We start from the raw sequence: 20350 nt of genomic DNA on the forward strand, positions 1-20350 counted from the left end.
GGACTTCCGAGGAGACAATCATGACTTTGACTCGCTCTCAAACGGGGAAGACCCCTAAGTATGTATTTCAACTTTTCCTCCTGGTTCTCGGTTCTCGGGTTCTCCGACTCCCCTTTGCGATTCGATCCACCCTGTCGCGACTGGCTATATGATGCCCCCCTGTCATGCCCACCCGCGCCGCAATTGCACTCGTCTTCTAGGGTCTTTCTTCTTTTTTAATCTCAATCGCAATCGCTAATCCTTTTCCTCTCTCTTTTCAGGAAAATGGATCGTCCCGGTTACATCGAGACCCCTGGTCGTCGCTCCACGCGCAAGAGCTCTGCGGCCTTCGACGAGGGCCTTGAGAATGGATCTCCTGCTCCCCGATCCCGCTCCAAGTCCACAACTCGCCGTCGCGCCTCCGCTAGGGTCAAGACTGAGGATTCGGAGGAGGAAGAGGAGAAGATCGCTCCTGTAAAGTTGGCCACCAATGGCAAGGCTTCGACCCCTATGAAATCCCAGGTCAAGACCGAGTCGCGCATTGTCGATGGATGGGAAGAAGGACTGGACCCCAAGGTCGACTACAGCGGACACAAGGAGTTTGGCGGTTCGCCTGGTGTGCTGGCCATGATGATCGGTTTCCCTATGCTCATGTACTACATGTGGATTGGCGCAACCTATTATGATGGCAAGTTCCCTACCCGCGCGGAGGGCCAGAGCTTCTCCGAGTTCTTCGCTCACATGGCCAACCTCGTCTATACCGGCGCATTCCCGTCTTTCAAGGCGTGGACTATCTACTGGGTTTTCTTCGTCTTCGAGGGTGCTTGCTACGTTCTGCTCCCCGGTGTTTCGATGATGGGACGTCCTCTGCCACACTCGGGCAACAAGCAGTTGCCCTACTACTGCTCGGCTGTCTGGTCTTTCTACACCAGCATCATCCTGGTTGTTGTTCTGCACACGACTGGTCTCTTCAAGCTCTACACCATCATCGATGAGTTCGGCCCCTTGATGAGCGTTGCCATTCTGTCTGGCTTCATCGTCTCGTTCGTCGCGTATTTCTCGGCTCTGGCTCGTGGCGCTGAGCACCGTATGACCGGCGCTCCGATCTATGATTTTTTCATGGGTGCTGAGCTGAACCCCCGTATGTTTGGTATCCTGGACTTTAAGATGTTCTTCGAGGTCCGCCTGCCCTGGTACATTCTGCTTTTCCTCTCCATGGGTGCCGCCGCCCGTCAATGGGAGGTCTACGGCTATGTTTCTGGCGAGGTCATGTTCCTGGTCATGGCCCACTTCCTCTACGCCAATGCCTGCTCCAAGGGTGAGGAGTGCATTGTGTCCACTTGGGATATGTACTACGAGAAGTGGGGCTTCATGCTCATCTTCTGGAACTTGGCCGGTGTCCCCTTGAGCTACTGCCACTGCACCATTTACCTGGCCAACCACGACCCCTCCGAGTACCACTGGAACCGATTCTTCCTGGCCTTCCTTTACGCCGCATACCTATTCGTCTACTGGGTGTGGGACACAACCAACAGCCAGAAGAACCGTTTCCGTCAGCAGGAGCGCGGCACTATGGTCAAGCGCAACACTTTCCCCCAGCTGCCATGGCAGACTGTTGAGAACCCCAAGACCCTCACCACCGCCGACGGCTCCAAGATCCTGATCGATGGCTGGTACGGCAAGGCCCGCAAGATCCACTACACTTGCGATCTCTTCTTCGCCCTGAACTGGGGCCTGATCACCGGCTTCTCTAGCCCCTTCCCCTGGTTCTACCCTGTCTTCTTTGCCTGCATGATCTCCCACCGTGCGCTGCGCGATATTCAGCGCTGCCGCATCAAGTATGGCGAGACTTGGGCCGAGTACGAGCGACAGGTTCCCTACCTGTTCATTCCTGTGAGTTTTCAATCAATCCCCCTTAGTTCCTGATGAAGCAAGCAACCACTAACCCTGCTTGCTATAGTACGTCTTTTAAAGTCCTTTAAGGAATTATAATCGGGCCTCCCCTTTTCGCCCATCCCGACTTTTTTTCCCCTTTTGCTGTACAGCGGCTCCGGGCGGTTGTGCTTTCAAAAAGCTCACTCAATTAGAAATGACGCATTTTTGGGACCCCTTTTTGACACCACTCGAGATATTATCTTTATAATGCTTGCCATGGCTCCGCTGATCGCGGTGTCTTGTCTTGAAAAACGAACGCCTCGCAGCGGTCCCATTCAACATTCAGTTCCATGTATATTATTCAATGGATTCCTCGGGTTCTTCAAGTTTCTTTTATGTTTTCTTTACTTAATTTAGTTCAATTAAATATACCAATGAAAATTAGTTCAAATTTACAATGTATTTCACTGGTAGGCAGTAGGCAATAGATTAGATGGAAACTTGATTTTTTAAAAAAAAAACTTCAGTTATTGACATCAACGTTCACCGGGCGCCCGCACTTTGTCAGCGGCACATGACTGGGGCCCCGCGCTCCCTTCAAGCTCAAGTTATCTTTTCTTCCGGAGCTCGCGACAGCTCCAACATCCATTCCAATTGACTTTCCCAAGACCAGCAAAGACAGCCCATTCCAACATCATGCTCGTCCAAGAAACCACCGTCGACGTTCCCACCAAGGCCGATGGCCAGGGTAGCATGCGTATGTACTTGAACTTGAACTTCAACATCCGCCCCTCATTTCCCCGAGCTAGCTTTTAAGCTTTGACCGGACGAAAAATATCACCATAGCTTTTTTTTCTTTCTTTTTTTCTTCACTTTTTTCGTGAAAAGAAAAGAAACGAAACTACAGCTTTCAATTATATCTATAAATAAGTGCTAATACGATTTCCACAGGTATATATGTTTTCCACCCCACTGTCCCAGGATATCCCAAAGCAAGATTCCCCGGAGTCGCTATATTCAGCGAAATTTATCAAGGTAGGAAAGAGGCAGAGCCTGAATTTTCCTTTCAAGTTCAAGTTTTTTATTCGATTGATTGCGCTGCCACTGCGCTGCCAATGCTTCATGGCAGCAAAACTACCTTACCGAAAATTCATGTATACCTAGGTCTTGGGAAGGTATCTTCTGCTGACAACCAATCTTAAATCTTTACAGTCACAGGCCCTGTGGCACGTTTTGCTCGCCAAATCGCCGGCCAGGGGTACATCGTCGCGGCCCCATCGAGTTATCATGAATTTACCGGTCCCGAGCCGCTGCAGTATAATGCTGAAGATACCGATAAGGGCAATGCGTGGAAGATTGGTAAAGTAAGTACTAGTGACCACCTTGGCCACTGGGTTCTCATACCTAGGCATACGATGGATTTACCGACAGTTGTGTGCATGAATGGGCTTATTATGCCATGTCATGCTCACGATTATGTCCGGGAAGGAGACCCAGAGTCTTATATACTATAATCAGTGGCTGTGCTGTACTGTGCTGTATTGTGCTAACTCCAACGCAGAAACTAGAAGCTTACGACGAAGACGCAACCCTGACAGTAGATTATCTTCTCTCCCTCTCAACATGCAACGGCCGCGTCGGCGCAACGGGTATGTGTCTCGGCGGCCATCTTGCGTACCGCTGTGCACTCGATAGTCGGGTCAAGGCGGCTGTGTGTTACTTTGCGACGGATATCCACAGCAAGACCCTGGCCCGGGGTAAGAATGATGACAGTTTGGCAAGGACGGGTGATATCAAGGGTGAACTTTTGATGGTAGGCTATCCTTCGCAGCGCTCTGCGTCCGCGTCCTTTTACTGTGGAAGACCACTGGCAGGTCTAATGCTAACGCTTCGCTTTCGCAGATCTTTGGCAAAAATGATACACACGTTCCGCCCGAGGGACGGGATTTGATTCGCAAGACTCTGCACGAGAAGGGTGTTTTGTTCAGTTTCTATGAAGTTGCTTGGGCACAGCGTGAGTTTGAGAGCAGATTAGTGCTGTGGTATTTTCCCGTTTTCGGGACATGTGGTTTGCTGACTGTGAGGTGATAATGTAGATGCTTTTATTCGCGATGAGCTCAGCAAGGGTCGGTACGACCCTGCTATTACCAAGTCGTGCTTTGAGATGTTGCTGGAGTTGTTTGGACGTACGCTTAAGTTGGATCTGGGAGAGCATGATGGTAAGGAATTGGTTGTTGAGGATGTGTGCTAGATTCGAGTCGCATGCGGGTTGAAGCACTCGAAAGGGAGGTGGATATATTCTCAACTCCAAGCGTGAGTTTTTCAGAGTGGATACTCTTGGTGGGAAGGTTGGAAGAGAATAAAGATGGAAAGTGATAATTTCCAAGGTTGAAGACAGATCAAATTGAAAGATGTTTTTTCAAGTCCATGAATTGCCGAATGGTACTCTTGTACTAACTGGTGAAGAATTGGATCGTGTAGAGACGATCCCGTCGATCGAGTGGCGGCACATCGGCGGGTCGCCGGGTCGACCAGTCGACCAGATCGTTTTGCGCCACGCAAGGGCAGCGATCACAGGGCCTAGAAGGGTTCCAATTAGATGGACTCCGTGCATAGTATATGGTATTTAGTGAGAAGGCATGGAGTGGTAGTCCTGGATACGAACCATGGATAGTTAGTGCTATTCTTAGATGGGACCAAGGTTGGAGTCATCCTGGCACTGCCACTACATACTAAGTAGTAGGAGGAGCCATGGAATAACAGAAAATAATAGATAATGGTATTCCAGTATTACCAAGGTACACTCGTCCCTGGCCTGAACCCCAATAATTTCCCTCCTCATTGGAAATCCCATCCCAAAATTGAGAATCCAGCAAACCATCGTATCCCAAGCTAAGCACTAGCGTCGGCCATTCCCTGATCGAGAGACACTCTCTGCCTGGTCCCGACCGCACTGGCAACGCCAACTCCACTTCGACTTCCTCTTACTCCTCACTCTTACTCGTACACCTTCGTTAACCTCACGCCTTTTCGACTCCTCGCCCTGCAGTGGCTCGTCTCTCGCTGGAGCTCGACTTCTCCTCCGCCTCCTCCTCTCCACCTCATCATCCTGCCCGCTCCCCTCAACACACGCGGGTCAGGGGACGACTGAGCCCCGTCCGCAATACAACTTCCAAGCTCGACGAGTTTTCCACAACCACACTCCCCTCTCTCCCTCATCCTCCCCCAGGGTTAAAGGCTTGAACATTCAACTATGGGCTCAACACAATTCGGGAATTTCCACGTGAGTCTCGCTGCCAATCGCGCCCCTGGATTCTCCGAATTCCCGCGCCTTCTCCGCCCAAGACCCAATTAGGCAGACTCTGACCGCTGACTCCAATCCCGCTATTACAGGACTTCTGTCGCGACTCGCTATTGCCCGTCTGCAATGTTCGTCAATTTCCTCTCGTTCCTCCGATTTCGCGATCCATATACACGCTGGTACTAATTGTTGTCTTTCGCACAGCTCTTTTTGGACAATCAGCCGCCGAACGCTGGTCCCAATGGAACGTTTGATGGATGCCCTCTCTATGGAATCGAGTTGAGTGGCGGTCGCCATCTCGCTAATCTTGGTATGTGGCGCGCTCTGGAATGCACGAGGGTCGTTTGTCAGTTTTAAGCTTTCATGTGTGGCTAATGCGGGATATACTGTAGGCTCCATTCTACTGGCTTTCCTGGCCATCCTCGTTTCTCTCGCTATGCTATGGAGGTCGGATAAGAAGCATGCTGCTGTCGGGCGTCGGTATGCATTTACCCCCCTCATTCTCAGAATTGGAGTCAATTCGATTCGCGCGCGAGGATTGGTATACTAACATCACCCAGTGAGATGCAATTATTCCTACTAGGCTTTATCGTTATTCAGATTTGCGAAATCTTCACCGTCGGTGGTATCCCGATCCATGACAACGTTCGAAAGGTGAGCACTGAGAGATGATGCCTATCATATTTCCCTGCATCGACCAGAGAGGGCAATTTGCTGATTTAGATGTAGGGCTTTTCCGCCGTCCACCTTGCGTCGATCACTGCCACATGCTGGATTCTTCTTATGAACGCGCTCGTGGGATTTCAGTTACTTGATGACGGCACTCCCGCCTCAATCGGTCTCATTTGCGCTTCGTCTGTGGCCCTGTTCATCGGTACCGGCTACATTGCTTTGGATACCGCGTTCGACTGGACTGGCCATTTCGCGTCTAGCACCGGTGCCGGCAACGATAATCGTAACATCGGTCTCTACGTTCTATACCAGCTATTCCCGCTCATTTGCCTGGTTCTGTTCTACGCTTTCGAGGCTGTATTGGTACTCCGTGTACTGGGCGAATTCCGACCAATGCGTATGTCAAATTCAACTTTCTGAAGTTTTTTGCAGGCATTAAAAGAACATGTCTTTATTTACTGACGCCTTTTTTTCTTTACCGCAGTTTATCTTTCCGGCGCAGCTCTCCTGTTCGCCATTGGTCAGATTTTCCAATATGTGATCAGTGTTCACCTCTGCGAGGCGTCATCCGGCAAAATTAACGGTGCCCTATTCGAAACCCTCTTCACCCTTTTGTCCGTTATCGGTGTCTGGTCTTTCTGGAGCAGTATTACCGAGGATGATTGGCCCCTGCCTACTGGCGGTGGATACAACTAATGTCGTTTTATCGCGTCGATTTGATTTATTGTGCGCATATTTTCACTTCTCTTCTCACTTTTATCTTGTTTGATACATACGTACGTACGCACATCTGTTTTGTTTCTCTTTCTGCTTTTTTTCTCTCTCTCCAGGCTTGGGGGGGGGGCCGCTCAGTCAGTTCAGTTCTTTTCTGCTGGCGACGAAATTCTGCCAACGACGAACAGAGCTTTTGACGCTGTGATACCACATTCCTCTGGGTCATGTTTCACGATTTTATCTGTCCTTTTTCCTTTTCCTTTTCCTTTTCTATGCTTCCCCTCCGCGGCGGTTTCGTCTTGGTATCCGTCGCGCCCCTCACCCCCCTCTTCTCCGCGGGTGGGATGGGATTTGTGATCGTGATCTGTAAACGGGAGGTCACCTTGCCTGACATATTTTTCTGCTCTGCTTTTTTTTTTCTGTTATTTGCCAGATATCCTCTCCGTCATGTATCTATGTTATAATCCTGGTTGATAATCTAAAGTTCATTCATCACTACTCACTACTGGATTACTTCGTCACGTAGGGTAGGTCGGACAGTCAATTAAATATACTTTTCGCAGAAGAGCGCTATTTGATCCCCCAGCCCCGGGCTTTTTTTAAGACCGTTCATTCAAAATGACCAGCGTGCATGTAATTGGAAATGGAAAAGGGGACTGGCTGGACGAGAATCTCGATGCGACTCGGTGTTACCTCGCGATATCTTAATTCGTCCAAATCATCCCGGCGACAATATCCTGGGGTGTGACGTCCGTTCTTTGTAGTAAAGTGTGTTGTGTGTTCCCTTGCCGCATGAGTTGGGCAAATGCGGTGGTGGTATATCGAATCGAATTTGGGAGAAGCTTGCCAATGGGTGCAGTGCAAGAAAACCCCGACGTCGTTGGTCATAAATATTACTAGTATAGTCTGCTGTCTGTCTCCAGGGCTGGAGTTACATTTCGATAGATGCAGGTTCGGTTTTTCTTCGTACTACTAGTAATTTCCAATATATACCCAAACTTGTTGGAACCCTGGGCAATTTTTCTGGCATTTTGCTAAATTCTGCACCGATTGAATCCAAACTATTAGTATCTATCTAGTCTAGGAATCTTGTGTCCTTCATTTCTCCCCCCAAGTTGGACTTGAACTTTTCCACCGTGACCATGCGTTTTCACATCTCTATCCTCGCCTTCGCAGCTTTAGCTGGCCATTCCTACGCCGATAAATCGGGTCCTCTCGATAAAAGCAATGCCACGGTAGCTTGTATGTCTGCTTCTTTCCTCTCTTTTTTTTCTCTACTAGTATTCTAGCCCTTCTTCCAAACCTTATAATGATCATCCTCTAACCCGGGGCTACTCATCATCCTATAATCGCCATCACCCCCAAAGCAAAGCAAAGCACCCCACTAACACATTCGTTTCACCGCGATTCCAGTACGAGAACAGAACCGCCTCACAATCAGCCAAATGCCACCAGCCTGTAACCTAGCAGCATGTCTTGGACTCTCGGGGACAGCATCTTGCGTCGTCTCTGCTATTTCTAGTGGTGATCCTGCGGCGTTGCAGAGGTGTTTGGTTAATGGGTTAGCTCAGGTATGGCGCCAACCGTGAATGAATTGAAACCGAACCATTGTACCTTGGTTTTACTAAGTGGAGTACTGTACCATACTAATATAATATGATATTTTCTAGATCTGTTCTTGTGCGGCATGTGTGCCCCTTGTTGATAATTTCTTGATTTCTTTGGGTGTTTGTGTTTCGAAGCCTGGTGGTAATGAGACTGTTGTTGAGCATGTGCCTGAGGCTGTGTTGGCTTATTTTGAGTTTTTTATGAAGAAGACGAAGGCGGATACGGATCGCGCGTAGATGAGCACTTGGAATGGAGATACTAGTTCTTGATTGCTTTGGTTCAAGTTTGATTTAAGTGGTTGGATTTCTTGGTTTGAAATGCTGATGTGCATAGTTTTTAAGCTCTATTGCTGGTTATATCTCAAAAGTTCAAGTTACAAGCATTTACCATTCTCACCTAACCTTGGAACTATTTTATCCCTTTTTTCATGGCATATGAAATTAGCACATGCTGCTTCCCGGTTAGCTACCCCAGGTAGAAAAGTGAAACTGTCCAGTACTAGTAGCTACTAGGAGACCTACTAGTAACTGAGCATTACCTCTTTTCTTACCCTCTCAAGGCACAAGGTATAGTTAGTACTAGGAAACCGTTCCTTTGCATAACCATCTAATCATTAAAAACCATATGATATGTACAATACAAATTTGAATCAACCCTAGACAAAACGACAAATACTTCGTTCTGGAGCGAAGGCAAACATGTCATAAGCAGTGAAAATGCAGTTACTATCCAAATCCAAACAGCGAGACCGAATGAATCAAGAGCATGCACTAAATTTCCAGAAACTCCCCGCGATGAAAAAAACCCCCATGCATTGCTTCAAGAACAAAACTTTTTTTCCTTTTCTTCCACCCATTTATCTAGAGCCGAACTTTCACATCCACACAAGGAAGCGTCCATTCCCGTCGACCCAGCACATCACGCAACCACTCGAGTCCAACACCCGTCCATTCAGCCTTTGAATCCCCATCAATACCGAGTCGATTCTGGGCACTTTCCATCGCTGCACTAGCGAGCGCTTTGGCAGTGGAGTTGAATGTTTCGAAGACGAAGCCCGCGAGGCTGTCACCGGGGATGGGGGCGGCGATGGTGGCGTTGCCGGATTGATAACTTGAATTTGGGTTTGTTGGCGGGGAGGAGCTGTAGCGTGGAGCGAACCAGTTACTGCGTAGATCGAAGATGCAGCGGTCGGACCAGTGGCAGGAAGATGCGAAGAGGATTAGGAGGAGGGCGGAGCAGTAGATGCATGGTCGGTGGATGATGTAGGTTAAGGCGACGAAGGAGATTATGAAGAGTGGGGAGGCGTTTGTTGGGATGAAGAGGAGTGGGAGCCAGCTGTATGTGCATGAAAAGAAGGTCTTTAGTCTCATCTTTCTTTTATCTTGATGCTTCGTGGTGAGGGGAAGTTTGGGGAGTTGCTCTTACCTCCGTAGACAGAACATGGTGGCTGATGGGGTTGGTGATGGGGGGGAGGAGGGAAGTGTTTGGTGTCTCCAACTGGGGCTGGTGAGGTGATTTGTAAGAATCAACCAGTGTATCCTTGGTTATAGTACCCAGGCCGAGATTCCGGCTACTGAGTGAGATCCATATAACTTGTTAAAAAAGAAACCGGAACAAGGTGAAGCATGATGAGATGGCAACTCGGCCAATACTCGATTTAGTTGGGCGGTGAACCCTTTAAAGCCACAGCTATGAGTGCTGCTAGCTGGACTACCCTTTTTGCTAAATGGACCATGGTCCTTCTGAATTTATATTACGGTGTATTTCCTACACAAATTTTCGATATACAGTTGCACAAATATAAGTTTACAACCCTCTATTGCTGACAATTCTTGACTATCTTTGAATAGTACCTTAAGGTAGACTACTATCAGTAGCTACCTAAGATATAATAAATACGCCAATCGATTCTATCTTAGGTAGCTACCTACTAGTCTGCTATTCAAAGGCAGAAGACTAAGATACTCGTCCAACAAGAGATGGCAAACTTGAACTTTTACTCTGCTACTGTATAACAGAAATATATCTAAATTTGTATTGGAACTAGGAAATACATACTAATCTAGCTGACGAAGGGCCGGCCACCTTGATGGTCCTTAGCAGGAATGTGGTCTCACTAGTAAGAAAAAGGTGGTTCAAATAGCATCACTCACAGCCACTTGCATTTCTTCGCTGCACTCCAATTTGAACCAACTTCCTTTCTCCTCCACATCCTTTTACTCTCTTCTTTCATCGCGTCTATCTTTTGATTCACAAATCATCCAATTCAACCACTCACTTTGACTGCGTTATAACTATTCATTTTTGATTTCTCTCACCTCTCGAAAGAGAGCTTTTTAGAGCTCGCAAAGCTTGTGCTGTTCGTGTGCGGAGGTCGCCTGTCACTCGAGGCGAGAGGCAGAAATGTCCACCCCCAACGATCTGCAAGCCCTCCTGGCCAGCATTCGGCCGAGGCCATCGCCACCTAATGCTCCTGGCCAGGAGCATATCCATCAGCAACGGTCCCAGCAGCCATACCCGCCAGGCATGTTCCCGCCTCATCCGCAGCATCCACCGCACCCGCCGCCGCCCTATGATGGTCCGAGCTATCCCCATCCCCAGGTGCACGGTTATCACCACCCTCAGGTCGCGTCGGCGATGCATAGTCCTTCTCCCTTGAACACGCCGCCTCACCATGGCTCCGATATCATTAGCCCCAACGTGCCCTCTCCTTACCCCGAATGGGCTCAGCAGCCACCGCCGCCGCCGCAGCACCAGCACCAGCACCAGCACCAGCACCAGCAGCAACAGCAGCAGCCAAACAACCCTGACCGTGCGGCCAACCTGCTCAACCTGTTGAGATTTAGCCAAGGTTCTGGCGCTGTTCCTCAGCCTGCTGCTCCTGCTCCTGCTCCGGAACAAGCTCGCTACCCGCCGGCCCAGGAGGTGACTTCTCCCCACGGACGAAATATTTCCGCCTCGGATTTCGTCGCCTCGATGTTTGGCAGGCCTGATGCGGCTGCTGCCCCGGCCGCTTCCCCGGCCGCTCCCTCGTCACCCAGCTGGGTGACGAGTCCGAGGCTCAAGAGGAACCGCGTGGACACTACGTTAATATGTTGATGGATATGCTCGGTGCCGGCCCTAAGGCCCCAGTGACTGAGGAGACTCAGTCGGTTTCGCCCCAGGCCCAGGCTGACCCTACCGAGCCCCTGATTCAGGAAGCTGCCGACTCTACTGTGGAATTTGAGGATTCTAGTTCTGAGCAAGCTGCGCAGCCGGAGACGGTCGCAGCAGCCTCAGCCTCTAACAATTCCATCTTCACTTATAGCAACCCATTTGACCAGCTTGCTGCTATCTCCCCTCGCAACAAGTCTCCACAGCCCCCATCGGGTGGTGAGACCCCAGCTGCCGAGGTCGTGGAGAAGACCACTGTTCATGTCACCGCCAACTTGGATGCTCCAGAAGCTTCCGAGCCAGCGAAGCCCAAGAAGAAGCGGAACCAGGAGCCTATTCTGGAACCTGAGCAGCGCCAGGCAGTCAATGATGTCGTTGGTCGCCTCGTGGATGAAATTGGTCGCTCTCTTAGCGCAAGCGAGGCCCAGCCATCACCCGAGCCAGAAGCTGTCTCTTCCCCTACAGAGGAGGAGACAACTCAGGAAGTTCTCTCCTCGATCGCCAGTAACCTGCGGGAAACCGCACCTGAAGCGAAAGAGGCCGCCGATTCAGACGAATCGATCAAGGAGGCTGCTGCTGTTGCTACTGCTGCTGCTGCCACAGCCACGGTGCTTCTCAATGCCAATGAAAACACCGACGCCCTTGCTGATAGCTGGGAGAGCGCCGAGGATAGTGCCGAGAAGGAGGAAGAGCGCATTGTTTCTGTCCACAACTTCCCCCTGAAGCCTTTCATCTCGATCAATGTCAAGCCGCAATCTGGAAAGTTTGCGGTTTTCCGCGACGACGGTATTATGGATATCGCTCGTCTCAAGAAGGACTTTGATCAGCTGGATCGCTCCCTGACGGCTGCTACTTCCGAGTACATTGTATACGCTCTCGCGAAGACTGGCGGTATTAGGATTATTCGCCAGGATGATGGAAGTGACCGTCAGGTCTTCCGTTCTACCCGGGACCGTGTGTTTAACGTTACCTTGTGTACGTCTCCCCAACGACCGGATCCTCCGATGTGCAGGCTATTCTTGGCATCGGTGTCAGCGGTACCGTCTATTGGGCGTTGATCTCGCGCCATGCGAAGGACCTGTTTGAGTTGGATGCATTGGAGAGCGAGAGCCTGATCTTCCCTCCATTCCCGGCCTCTGACGAGAATACCTCTGGCGGCCAGCTGAAAACGCGAGCCAAGCGGAGCACTCGTCACCCCGACTTGTTCGCCATCGGGCGCGGCAAGAACATCTACGTCGTTTCTCCCCAGGCTGCAATGAACGCCAGCTACAGTGTGACTGGATCTCAGCGCACCGTCAACACTGAGAAGTTCTTCAAAGAGCGTGCCCTGAAGATTTCTACCGGTAAGGCCGGTAAGGACTTTGCCTTCAGTGAAGATGACACTGTGATCGCCTCCCTGGACAAGACAGGCCGTCTTCGCTTCTGGGATATCCGTGATTTCCTGGCAAGCGCTAGCGTTGTCGAGGGTCCTGCTCCGAATGAGGTTCGGGTGCCCTTGAACACATTCGTGACAGGCTCCCCCGCCGAGAAGTCCTGGCCTACCTCGGTGCTTTTCCTTGACAAGCTTCGCGCCTACTCGCGCTCCATGGCGCTGCGCTATGTCCTGGTTGGACTCAAGCAGAACCACACCTTGCAGCTCTGGGATATTGGGCTTGGCAAGGCTGTGGAGGAATTGAAGTTCCCTCATGAGAACGAGTCGGATGCTATCTGTAGCGTCGCCTACCATCCCTCTTCGGGAATTATTGTTGTTGGACACCCTACCCGCAACTCGATCTACTTCGTCCACTTGTCTGCGCCGAGATACAACCTGTCGCCCATGTCACAGGCGACCTACATCAAGGCTATCGCCGAGAAGGACAGCACTTTGCCCAAGCCCGACTCGACTGCATGCCTGAGTGGAATTCGGGAGATCTCTCTCGGTTCCAAGGGCCAGTTGAGAAGCTTGGAGCTCCTTCCGGTCACGAAGAATACCACCGATAAGCGAGGACATGAGGAGACTGGCCTGTTCGAGCTGTATGTTATGCACTCGCGAGGAGTAACCTGCCTGAACATCAAGAAGGAGGACCTGGGATGGACCTCTGATAATAAGGTGATTCGTCCAGTAGACGGTCTCGAGGAAGGCACTATTGAAATTACCGACCTCCAGTCGTTCCCAAGCTACGTCACTGATGATCCCTCGGTCAACGGTGACGCTGCTTCTAATCCTTCTAGAACTTCCAAGGAGCCCACGAAGAAGACTGACCTTGTTGACTCCGCTGCTGGTGTGATTGCGTCCCGTAATGCGTCGCCCACCAAGACTCAGAAGAAGGAGCAGGCTGAGAATGTGCCTGTCCCTGTGTCTGCGCCTGCACCTAACGGAGCCGAGAAGACCGAGAAGGTAGACAAGAAAAAGAAGAAGAAGAGTGTTTCTGCCTCCTCCGCCATTTCCGAGGCAACCGTCAAAGCGAAGGAGCCAACTGCGACTGTCGGTGTTGAGCCCCTTCCCACTGACAACTCTCACTCTTCTGGTAAGTTCACTCCACATTCACTTCCTCTCCCCCACCTTCCCCAACTTATTCTTACCTCTCTTCAATAGGAAACACTTCTACTGTATCGATGGCTCCTTTCTCTCTTGATAAACATCTTGAGGTTCTTCAGAACACCGTTTCCCAACAGTTCAACCAGAGCTTGGGTCGTGAAATGGAGGGTGTGATGAGTCGCTTCGATGAGGAGCGCCGCAGCTGGGATGCTGCCACCTCCGCAAAACAGGATCAAGTCCTTCGTCTCGTTTCCAGCACTCTGTCGGACAATGTTGAGAAGAATCTCGCCCGCATTGTTTCTGAGAGCATCAAGACTGATGTCCTTCCTGCTGTCACCGATGCCACTTCCGCCGCCGTTGAGAAGCAACTGAATTCCGTCGTCTCTCGGCAAATCAGTAGCTCTATGAAGAATGAGATCCGAGAGGCCCTTCCCCAGGCCCTTCCCAGGGCTGTGATGAACGCTATGCCTGCTGTCATTAAGGCTGCCTCGGAAAACCTCGCACAGCATGTCGGTCCTCTCATTGGGGCTGAGATCAACAAGGCTCTGCAGAGCTCCATTTTCCCCATGATCGAAGACATGGCACGCGGTACCAAGAAGCTGGAGAGCGACATGGAACGCCACTTCCAATCCCAGATCAAGCAGTTGGAAGCGCAGCGCCGAAACGATCAGGCGAAGATGGATGAGCTGTCGGCCATGCTCCGAACCCTCTCAAGCACCGTCAACACCCTTGTTGCCAACCAGGGCCAGGCCCAGGTTCGCCAGAATGAGCACCCCAGTGCCAGACAGGCCCCGCAACCCCGCCCTGAGAATCGCGCGCATACTCCCCAGCGACCAGTGAACCGAAGCACCCCTCAGCCTACTGGCCCTGCTCCCCCTGTCGCCCCTGTCGCCCCTGTCGCGGCACCTCCAGTTCCTACTCAGCCTCCTGTTCAGGCCCAGGCCCATTCCCAGGCCCCTACTCCCGCTCCTGCTATTCCCACACCGGAACAAGCCGAGCTGGCAGAGATCACCCGGATGTTCAGTGCGAACAAAGTGGAAGAGGCATCGATCAAGGTTTGTTTGCCCCATGCCTGGAGCCATGTAACCCCTGCTAACGCTTCTGTTTCATAGTGGATTCAATCCAGCCAACAGGCCGATCTGTTCGACAACTTCTTCATTCGCGTCAATCCCCAGTTCCTAACCAGCCTCTCTGCCATTGTCATGCTCTCGATTGGTGTGGCAGTTACATCATCTCTCTCAACCAACGTTGGCCCCCGTCTGGGATGGCTTAACGTGGTGCTCACCAATGTGAACCCCATGGTATGTTGTTATTTGAACTTCTTCCAACCCGTCATGTTCCCTTCTAACCAGAATCTAGGACAACGACCTGCGTGAAATTACTCCCAACATTATGAACATTCTCGGACAGCGCTTGAACAACCTGTACATGGCAGTCGCAGAGCGCAACCCGCAGGACCCGATTCTCCGCATGATCGCTCCTCTGTCCCGTCGTACCCGCGAACTGCACGGTATCTAAGCGGATATAATTGCTATCTCGATTTTTTTTTTCGTTTTACATTTTTACTGCCTGCAGTTTTCCACGTTCTACGATCATATGATGGACGCCAGCATCATTGTCTTTCAGCATGACGTATAACGACATCCCCTGCGTACGAAGCCCGAAGAAAATGAATGGAGATGGAAATAACGGAATGGGACGGACTGGACTGGTGTTGAAAATTCTGGCAACACAATGCGTTCTTCTTTTCTCTTTTTTACTTTATGAAATGGCTTTGCTTCTTTTCGATTTTGGCCGTTGGACATTCATTGCTCCTGGCGCCAGTCTTTGTCTAAGTAATAGTTTTATGCTTGCATACCCTGGGTATTAAGCATTTGGGGCGGGTTGTTCTTCGGGCAATAAATTCTTCTTATTGCTCAGGCTTTCATAGTGTTATTTTTTCTTTCTCTTTTCCTTTTTTTCTCTCTTTCCGTTCCATTTGCTTGTTTTTATGGAGGGCTTCGAAGAATGTCGATGGCCTTTTTCCACGCATCCTACTTGTCTTATGTTTATGTTTTTATCGCCCTTATGGTATCTGTACGAATGCATGGCGTTGCCTTTGTCTTACCCTGTACAACTTGGCGTACGACTTGACTGGTCTGGTCTGAACTTGAAGCATGTACCCAGTGCTCTCTCTCATCATTATGGATCCTTGAAATTATCAATTCGGCCAGTGGGCTATATACTACTTACTTCAATACTGACTCTCCAATTCTTCCCTCCCGCGCATATGTCCTAAGAAATCCTTCACAATCTCCTCAAATGCCCGCTCAGTCTCTGCATGTGCTGCTGGATTCTTCTCCGCAAAGGATGAAGCAATATGTCCCGTCACGACATCCCAAATTCTATACACGCCCTCTTCTCTCAGCCCGAGGACTTCGGAACAGGATCCTCGCCACGCGACGTGTGTATCTGGTCGAATGAGATTTAAGTTGATAGAGTGGCGTTGCGAAAGTTTGAAACCTCATATCACCCACCATGATTTACCGCGTTCTAATGGAAAACAACTAGCTACCTGAGATGGAATAGATTGGCCTATCTACTCCATCTCAGGTAGCTACTTAATTTGTCTGTGATTTGAAGGCGGAGACAAGACCAGTCAACATGGGGTTTCAAACTTTTGCAACGGCAGTGTACGTTGATATTCGACAGAAATGGCAATCATAGAGTCATCTTCGTTAGGGTTATCATAATCTCATATGAAATTTCTCTAATTATTGACTCTCTGTCTGATGACTTTTCTTCCTAGTCACAGGTTGAGGCACAGGCACAGGCACAGGCACAGTCGGAACCACAGGTTCATCAACACAATCAACTTGAACAACCTGATGCTGAATCCGTCCCTCACAAACCGAAACCACAAGCGCACTTAATTTGTGCCCATACAAACAAGCCGAATCAAGTCCAATCGTATACTTACCCACCTGCAACCTCCGCTTCGCATCATGACCAAAAACAACCGTCGTCTTAGACTCCTGACTCTCCTGCCACAAATCCCATTCCTTTACCCAACCTTCTTCGCCAAAGTCTTCCGTTGGACGGAATTCTGTTATTGTGTCCCCTTCACTCGGTGCACGATTGAGACTGCGCATATGCATTATCGAATGCGGTTCTTGTTTCTCCAGTGGAATATTCGGAACCAGGCCCGCGTGTACCACAATTAAATTCTCGCCTAATGGCGATGGTATATCATGGGGTAGTTCGACTCGTAGGATTAATGGTAAAGAGGCTAGCCATTCCAGTTGGGTCTTCGAAAGTTTCAATGCGGTGGTATATGTTGCAGTACCGTGCTGTACGTCATCAGGACCGGCATTGGCAACCATGTGCTTTTGGAAGTTCTCCATATCGCCGATAAGTTCGAATTCGGGTCCAGAACTCGGAAGCTGGGCATTCTCCGGTATGGTCTGCCCGGGATTCGAGTCTTTGTCGCCGCGGACAGTGCTGTCACTGCTCAAAACTCCAGCCTGCACCAATCCATCCCTTTTGGAATTAATCTGCTCAGCCGCATGCAGAACTGCATTTTCATGATTCCCTCTCACTGCATTCGCGCCTAGCTTCATAACTAGATCAACGACGCCAGCACTATCGGGCCCTTTATTAACGAGGTCACCGACTAAAATCAGGTGGTCGCCATTCTGCTGGGAGAAATTGACTTTGTCTAGGAGTGATGAGAGGGATTTCTTCATTCCGTGTATATCCCCGATAATGACTAGGCGCCCATGGGCTGGTCTGGCTGCATTTTCTGAAGCTGATGGAGGGGCTTGCTTTAAGATGTGACTTGTCGGGAGGTCTGAGATGAATGTTTTTATTGGGAAGATTTTCTTGGCTGGTTTTGGGTTGACCATCTTTTTGAATCCCGAATCCACAGCTTGTATACTGCGTCTAATAGTTGGAAGACGATGTTGGTGGCGAGTTGGGTTGTCGGTCTATGAGGGTTTAAAGGGCTTCACGGTATGAGCTGGTAAACTTGGAACCGAATCTTTTGAACTGCCGGGACACTCCGCTGTAGTTTACTGTATTTTACAATGGCTCTTCTGGCTATCGTATTTTATTAGGTACTCGGTGCCCCATGCGTCGCAACGAGAAATTTTACTAGTAGTTATCGAATCTCAGTACAGGGAATGATAAGTTTAGACCTTTAAGTTGGGAATGGTTACTCTATTGTCATTTGAAAATGTGGTAAGAATCATGAAACAATGACCATATCAAATATTTTCAACGAAAACAAAATGCATAAAGATAAATGTGCGCAATCTCCTCTCTCTCAACATAAAAAGCAATACTATATAACATTGCAAAACAAAAGGCCATAATCTATCAGCAAACTAAAAAGGCCCAGAAAGCCTAAAATGAATATCTAAAAAGATATCGACTCGAAAGCCCGACAATATAGGGAGTGACGGTCACTAGAATCCCCACACTCCATTGCCGCCAAGTATCAAACAACGCGAGCTTCAGAAGCCTCGACGCCATCATTAGAAATCGTGGGAGATTCATGAACAACAAGGTTGACCGGTCGCTCCGGTTCATCAGTCTGTCCAGCACCGGGCTGTTGCTCATTTGTGGAAGGTTTAATCACCGAGCGGCCGATGCGGAAGATTGGCGGATTCGGTGTAGTTGAACGAATTCCACGCTTACGAGATCGATAACTGTCATCGGACAGCGGAATTGCGGTGCTATGCGTATCGCGTGAATTGGAGATAGGCACGGGCTCGGGTTCGTCGATGCTTGTGCTTATAACACTTGAGATCGTTCGTGGGAGGTTGTAGCCGGCTTTTCCGACTGGTACAGAGAGTCCATGCACGACCTGATAGAACTGATAAGTAACTAATTGAGGGTGTGGGGGGACATTCTTTCTCGGGAAACTCACAATGCTGCAAATAACTAAGAACCATACCACGACGTTCACGGCGTCGGCGACCCTTTGAGCATCTTCACGGGTTTTGCCATTGACTTTGATGTCGAGCAGAAACTCTCTACTGATTGAAAGGTAGAACACTGCACCGACGCCAATTGGGCCGAAGAAGCCGACAAAACACGCCTGTGAGAAGTGCTCGATTTGATGGATGTACTTATGCATGGCGAGTACAATCGGCAATCGGCGAACGATCAGAATGAGAATTCCTAGAAAAATGAGTCGGTAGATGGGGATGATGTCGTTGTTTAAGAAGGATGGCCATGGGCAAACGGCGCCAAACCACATAAAGACAGCTAAGTTGAGCAGCATGTCGATAGTAGGTTGGAGAGAGTCGTCCATGGTCTCAAGGCGGAACCAGTCACTTAAATTTAGGTCAGAATTCGTCTCCTGGGGCTAAAGATTAAGGGATAGCATACTCTTGGGTGAAGACATTTCCGGCAATAAAACATGCGAGAAGGTCATCGGTTCCGATGAGACCGCAAGTTCCTACAACAAAAAGCTAGAGAGAGGGTAGTTAGCAAGCAAGGCAACATGACAAGCCATCTCCTCGATAGTTCAAAACTTACCGCAAGCGCAATTGCGAAAACCAGAAAGCTCTCCCGGTCCACGTAGTGCTTTTCTTCCGCCCAGTGAAGCAACTTCCTAGCCAACCAGCCAGTAACAGCGCCATAAACAACACTGAGCAAAATGGTGTAGACCCAGGTTTCATAAAACCACAACCCCATAGCCTTCCCCCCGCCACCGGTATACCCCGCCCCATTCATACCCAGATACTTTAGCAAGTAAATGCCAAAGAAGAGGAACGGGTACCCGAGACCATCATTCGCACCGGACTCGGCGACGATGATTCGCTGCAACGGTCGGGGGACATGCTTGTCTGCAAATTTTCCCTTGACAATGGAGTTGGACAGGACGGGGTCGGTTGGCGTTACACAAGCAGCCACGATCAGAGCATGGAGGAACTGGAAGTCGGGGATCATGGCCCATATTATGAGACTACTGCATAGCCACATGGCAACCATTCCGGGACCCAGAAGCAGTGATAAGCTTCGCCATTCGATCTGCAGGTAGCGCTTTGGTAACTGCACTCCGGCTGAGACGAGCTGCACGCCGAGAACTAGGCGTGTGAAATGCAAGGTGATTGCATCGAGATTTTCCTGTGAGTGCAGCGCGTAGTCTGCGGGTCTTATGAAATTGGCTGCATGAGGCGAGAATGCTACGCCGGCAAGCAATGAGATCACTGGATTGAATTAATACTGCGGACTGGGCTGGGCTGGGGTAGTTGGGTAAAGTTAGTGATGTTTCCCCGACTTACATGCTTCAGAGAGATAAAATTGCTCCTTGCAAAGATAAGAGACCAGTCCGAAAAGAGAGACAAAGCCTCCCAGTGTCGCGCAGACTATGTTGAAGTTGATCAATGCGAGGGTCGGCATATTGGTCCCTTGCAGTGTGAGGCACAATGTCGAACTTGCGTGCTCGTGTGCAGATGGGCCGATCTATGAAGCTGGGGAGGTTCGACTTGTTTAAAATAAGTTACTCGACAGATGCGAGTTAGACGAGAGTGGGATGAGAT

The 20350-nt window shown here is 49.9% G+C and overlaps 7 protein-coding genes across 7 annotated transcripts; 4 read left to right on the forward strand and 3 right to left on the reverse strand.

The window, feature by feature from the left end:
• Window positions 1-20: 20 nt before the first annotated feature.
• N7509_001011 (C-24(28) sterol reductase) lies at window positions 21-4105 on the forward strand (the record flags this gene model as incomplete). The annotated part of the gene is made up of 8 exons (XM_056625648.1): window positions 21-58; window positions 261-1897; window positions 2423-2611; window positions 2806-2889; window positions 3067-3218; window positions 3416-3667; window positions 3757-3868; window positions 3951-4105. 8 exons carry the CDS (start codon window positions 21-23, stop codon window positions 4103-4105), a joined length of 2619 nt encoding a protein of 872 aa, XP_056494230.1.
• Window positions 4106-5107: 1002 nt separating this feature from the next.
• N7509_001012 (chitin synthase export chaperone) lies at window positions 5108-6523 on the forward strand (the record flags this gene model as incomplete). Its single annotated transcript, XM_056625649.1, has 7 exons — window positions 5108-5137; window positions 5248-5334; window positions 5360-5465; window positions 5548-5635; window positions 5716-5809; window positions 5885-6224; window positions 6312-6523. 7 exons carry the CDS (start codon window positions 5108-5110, stop codon window positions 6521-6523), a joined length of 957 nt encoding a protein of 318 aa, XP_056494231.1.
• A 1160-nt stretch (window positions 6524-7683) lies between these two features.
• N7509_001013 (uncharacterized protein) lies at window positions 7684-8385 on the forward strand (the record flags this gene model as incomplete). Its single annotated transcript, XM_056625650.1, has 3 exons — window positions 7684-7783; window positions 7955-8112; window positions 8212-8385. 3 exons carry the CDS (start codon window positions 7684-7686, stop codon window positions 8383-8385), a joined length of 432 nt encoding a protein of 143 aa, XP_056494232.1.
• Window positions 8386-9009: 624 nt separating this feature from the next.
• Window positions 9010-9591, reverse strand: N7509_001014 (uncharacterized protein; the record flags this gene model as incomplete). Its single annotated transcript, XM_056625651.1, has 2 exons — window positions 9010-9484; window positions 9575-9591. The coding sequence occupies 2 exons, from the start codon at window positions 9589-9591 to the stop codon at window positions 9010-9012; spliced, it is 492 nt and encodes a 163-aa protein (XP_056494233.1).
• Window positions 9592-10552: 961 nt separating this feature from the next.
• N7509_001015 (uncharacterized protein) lies at window positions 10553-15338 on the forward strand (the record flags this gene model as incomplete). Its single annotated transcript, XM_056625652.1, has 6 exons — window positions 10553-11074; window positions 11191-12267; window positions 12315-13809; window positions 13878-14875; window positions 14933-15121; window positions 15180-15338. 6 exons carry the CDS (start codon window positions 10553-10555, stop codon window positions 15336-15338), a joined length of 4440 nt encoding a protein of 1479 aa, XP_056494234.1.
• Window positions 15339-16573: 1235 nt separating this feature from the next.
• N7509_001016 (metallophosphoesterase family protein) lies at window positions 16574-17545 on the reverse strand (the record flags this gene model as incomplete). The annotated part of the gene is made up of 1 exon (XM_056625653.1): window positions 16574-17545. The coding sequence occupies one exon, from the start codon at window positions 17543-17545 to the stop codon at window positions 16574-16576; it is 972 nt and encodes a 323-aa protein (XP_056494235.1).
• Window positions 17546-18297: 752 nt separating this feature from the next.
• N7509_001017 (putative Na/H antiporter) lies at window positions 18298-20210 on the reverse strand (the record flags this gene model as incomplete). The annotated part of the gene is made up of 4 exons (XM_056625654.1): window positions 18298-19138; window positions 19194-19276; window positions 19344-20017; window positions 20093-20210. The coding sequence occupies 4 exons, from the start codon at window positions 20208-20210 to the stop codon at window positions 18298-18300; spliced, it is 1716 nt and encodes a 571-aa protein (XP_056494236.1).
• Window positions 20211-20350: the final 140 nt, after the last annotated feature.

This window comes from Penicillium cosmopolitanum (assembly GCF_028827165.1).
Source record: "Penicillium cosmopolitanum strain IBT 29677 chromosome Unknown utg000003l:1.0-3747932.0:1.0-3751027.0, whole genome shotgun sequence".
Taxonomy (NCBI): Eukaryota; Fungi; Ascomycota; class Eurotiomycetes; order Eurotiales; family Aspergillaceae; genus Penicillium; species Penicillium cosmopolitanum.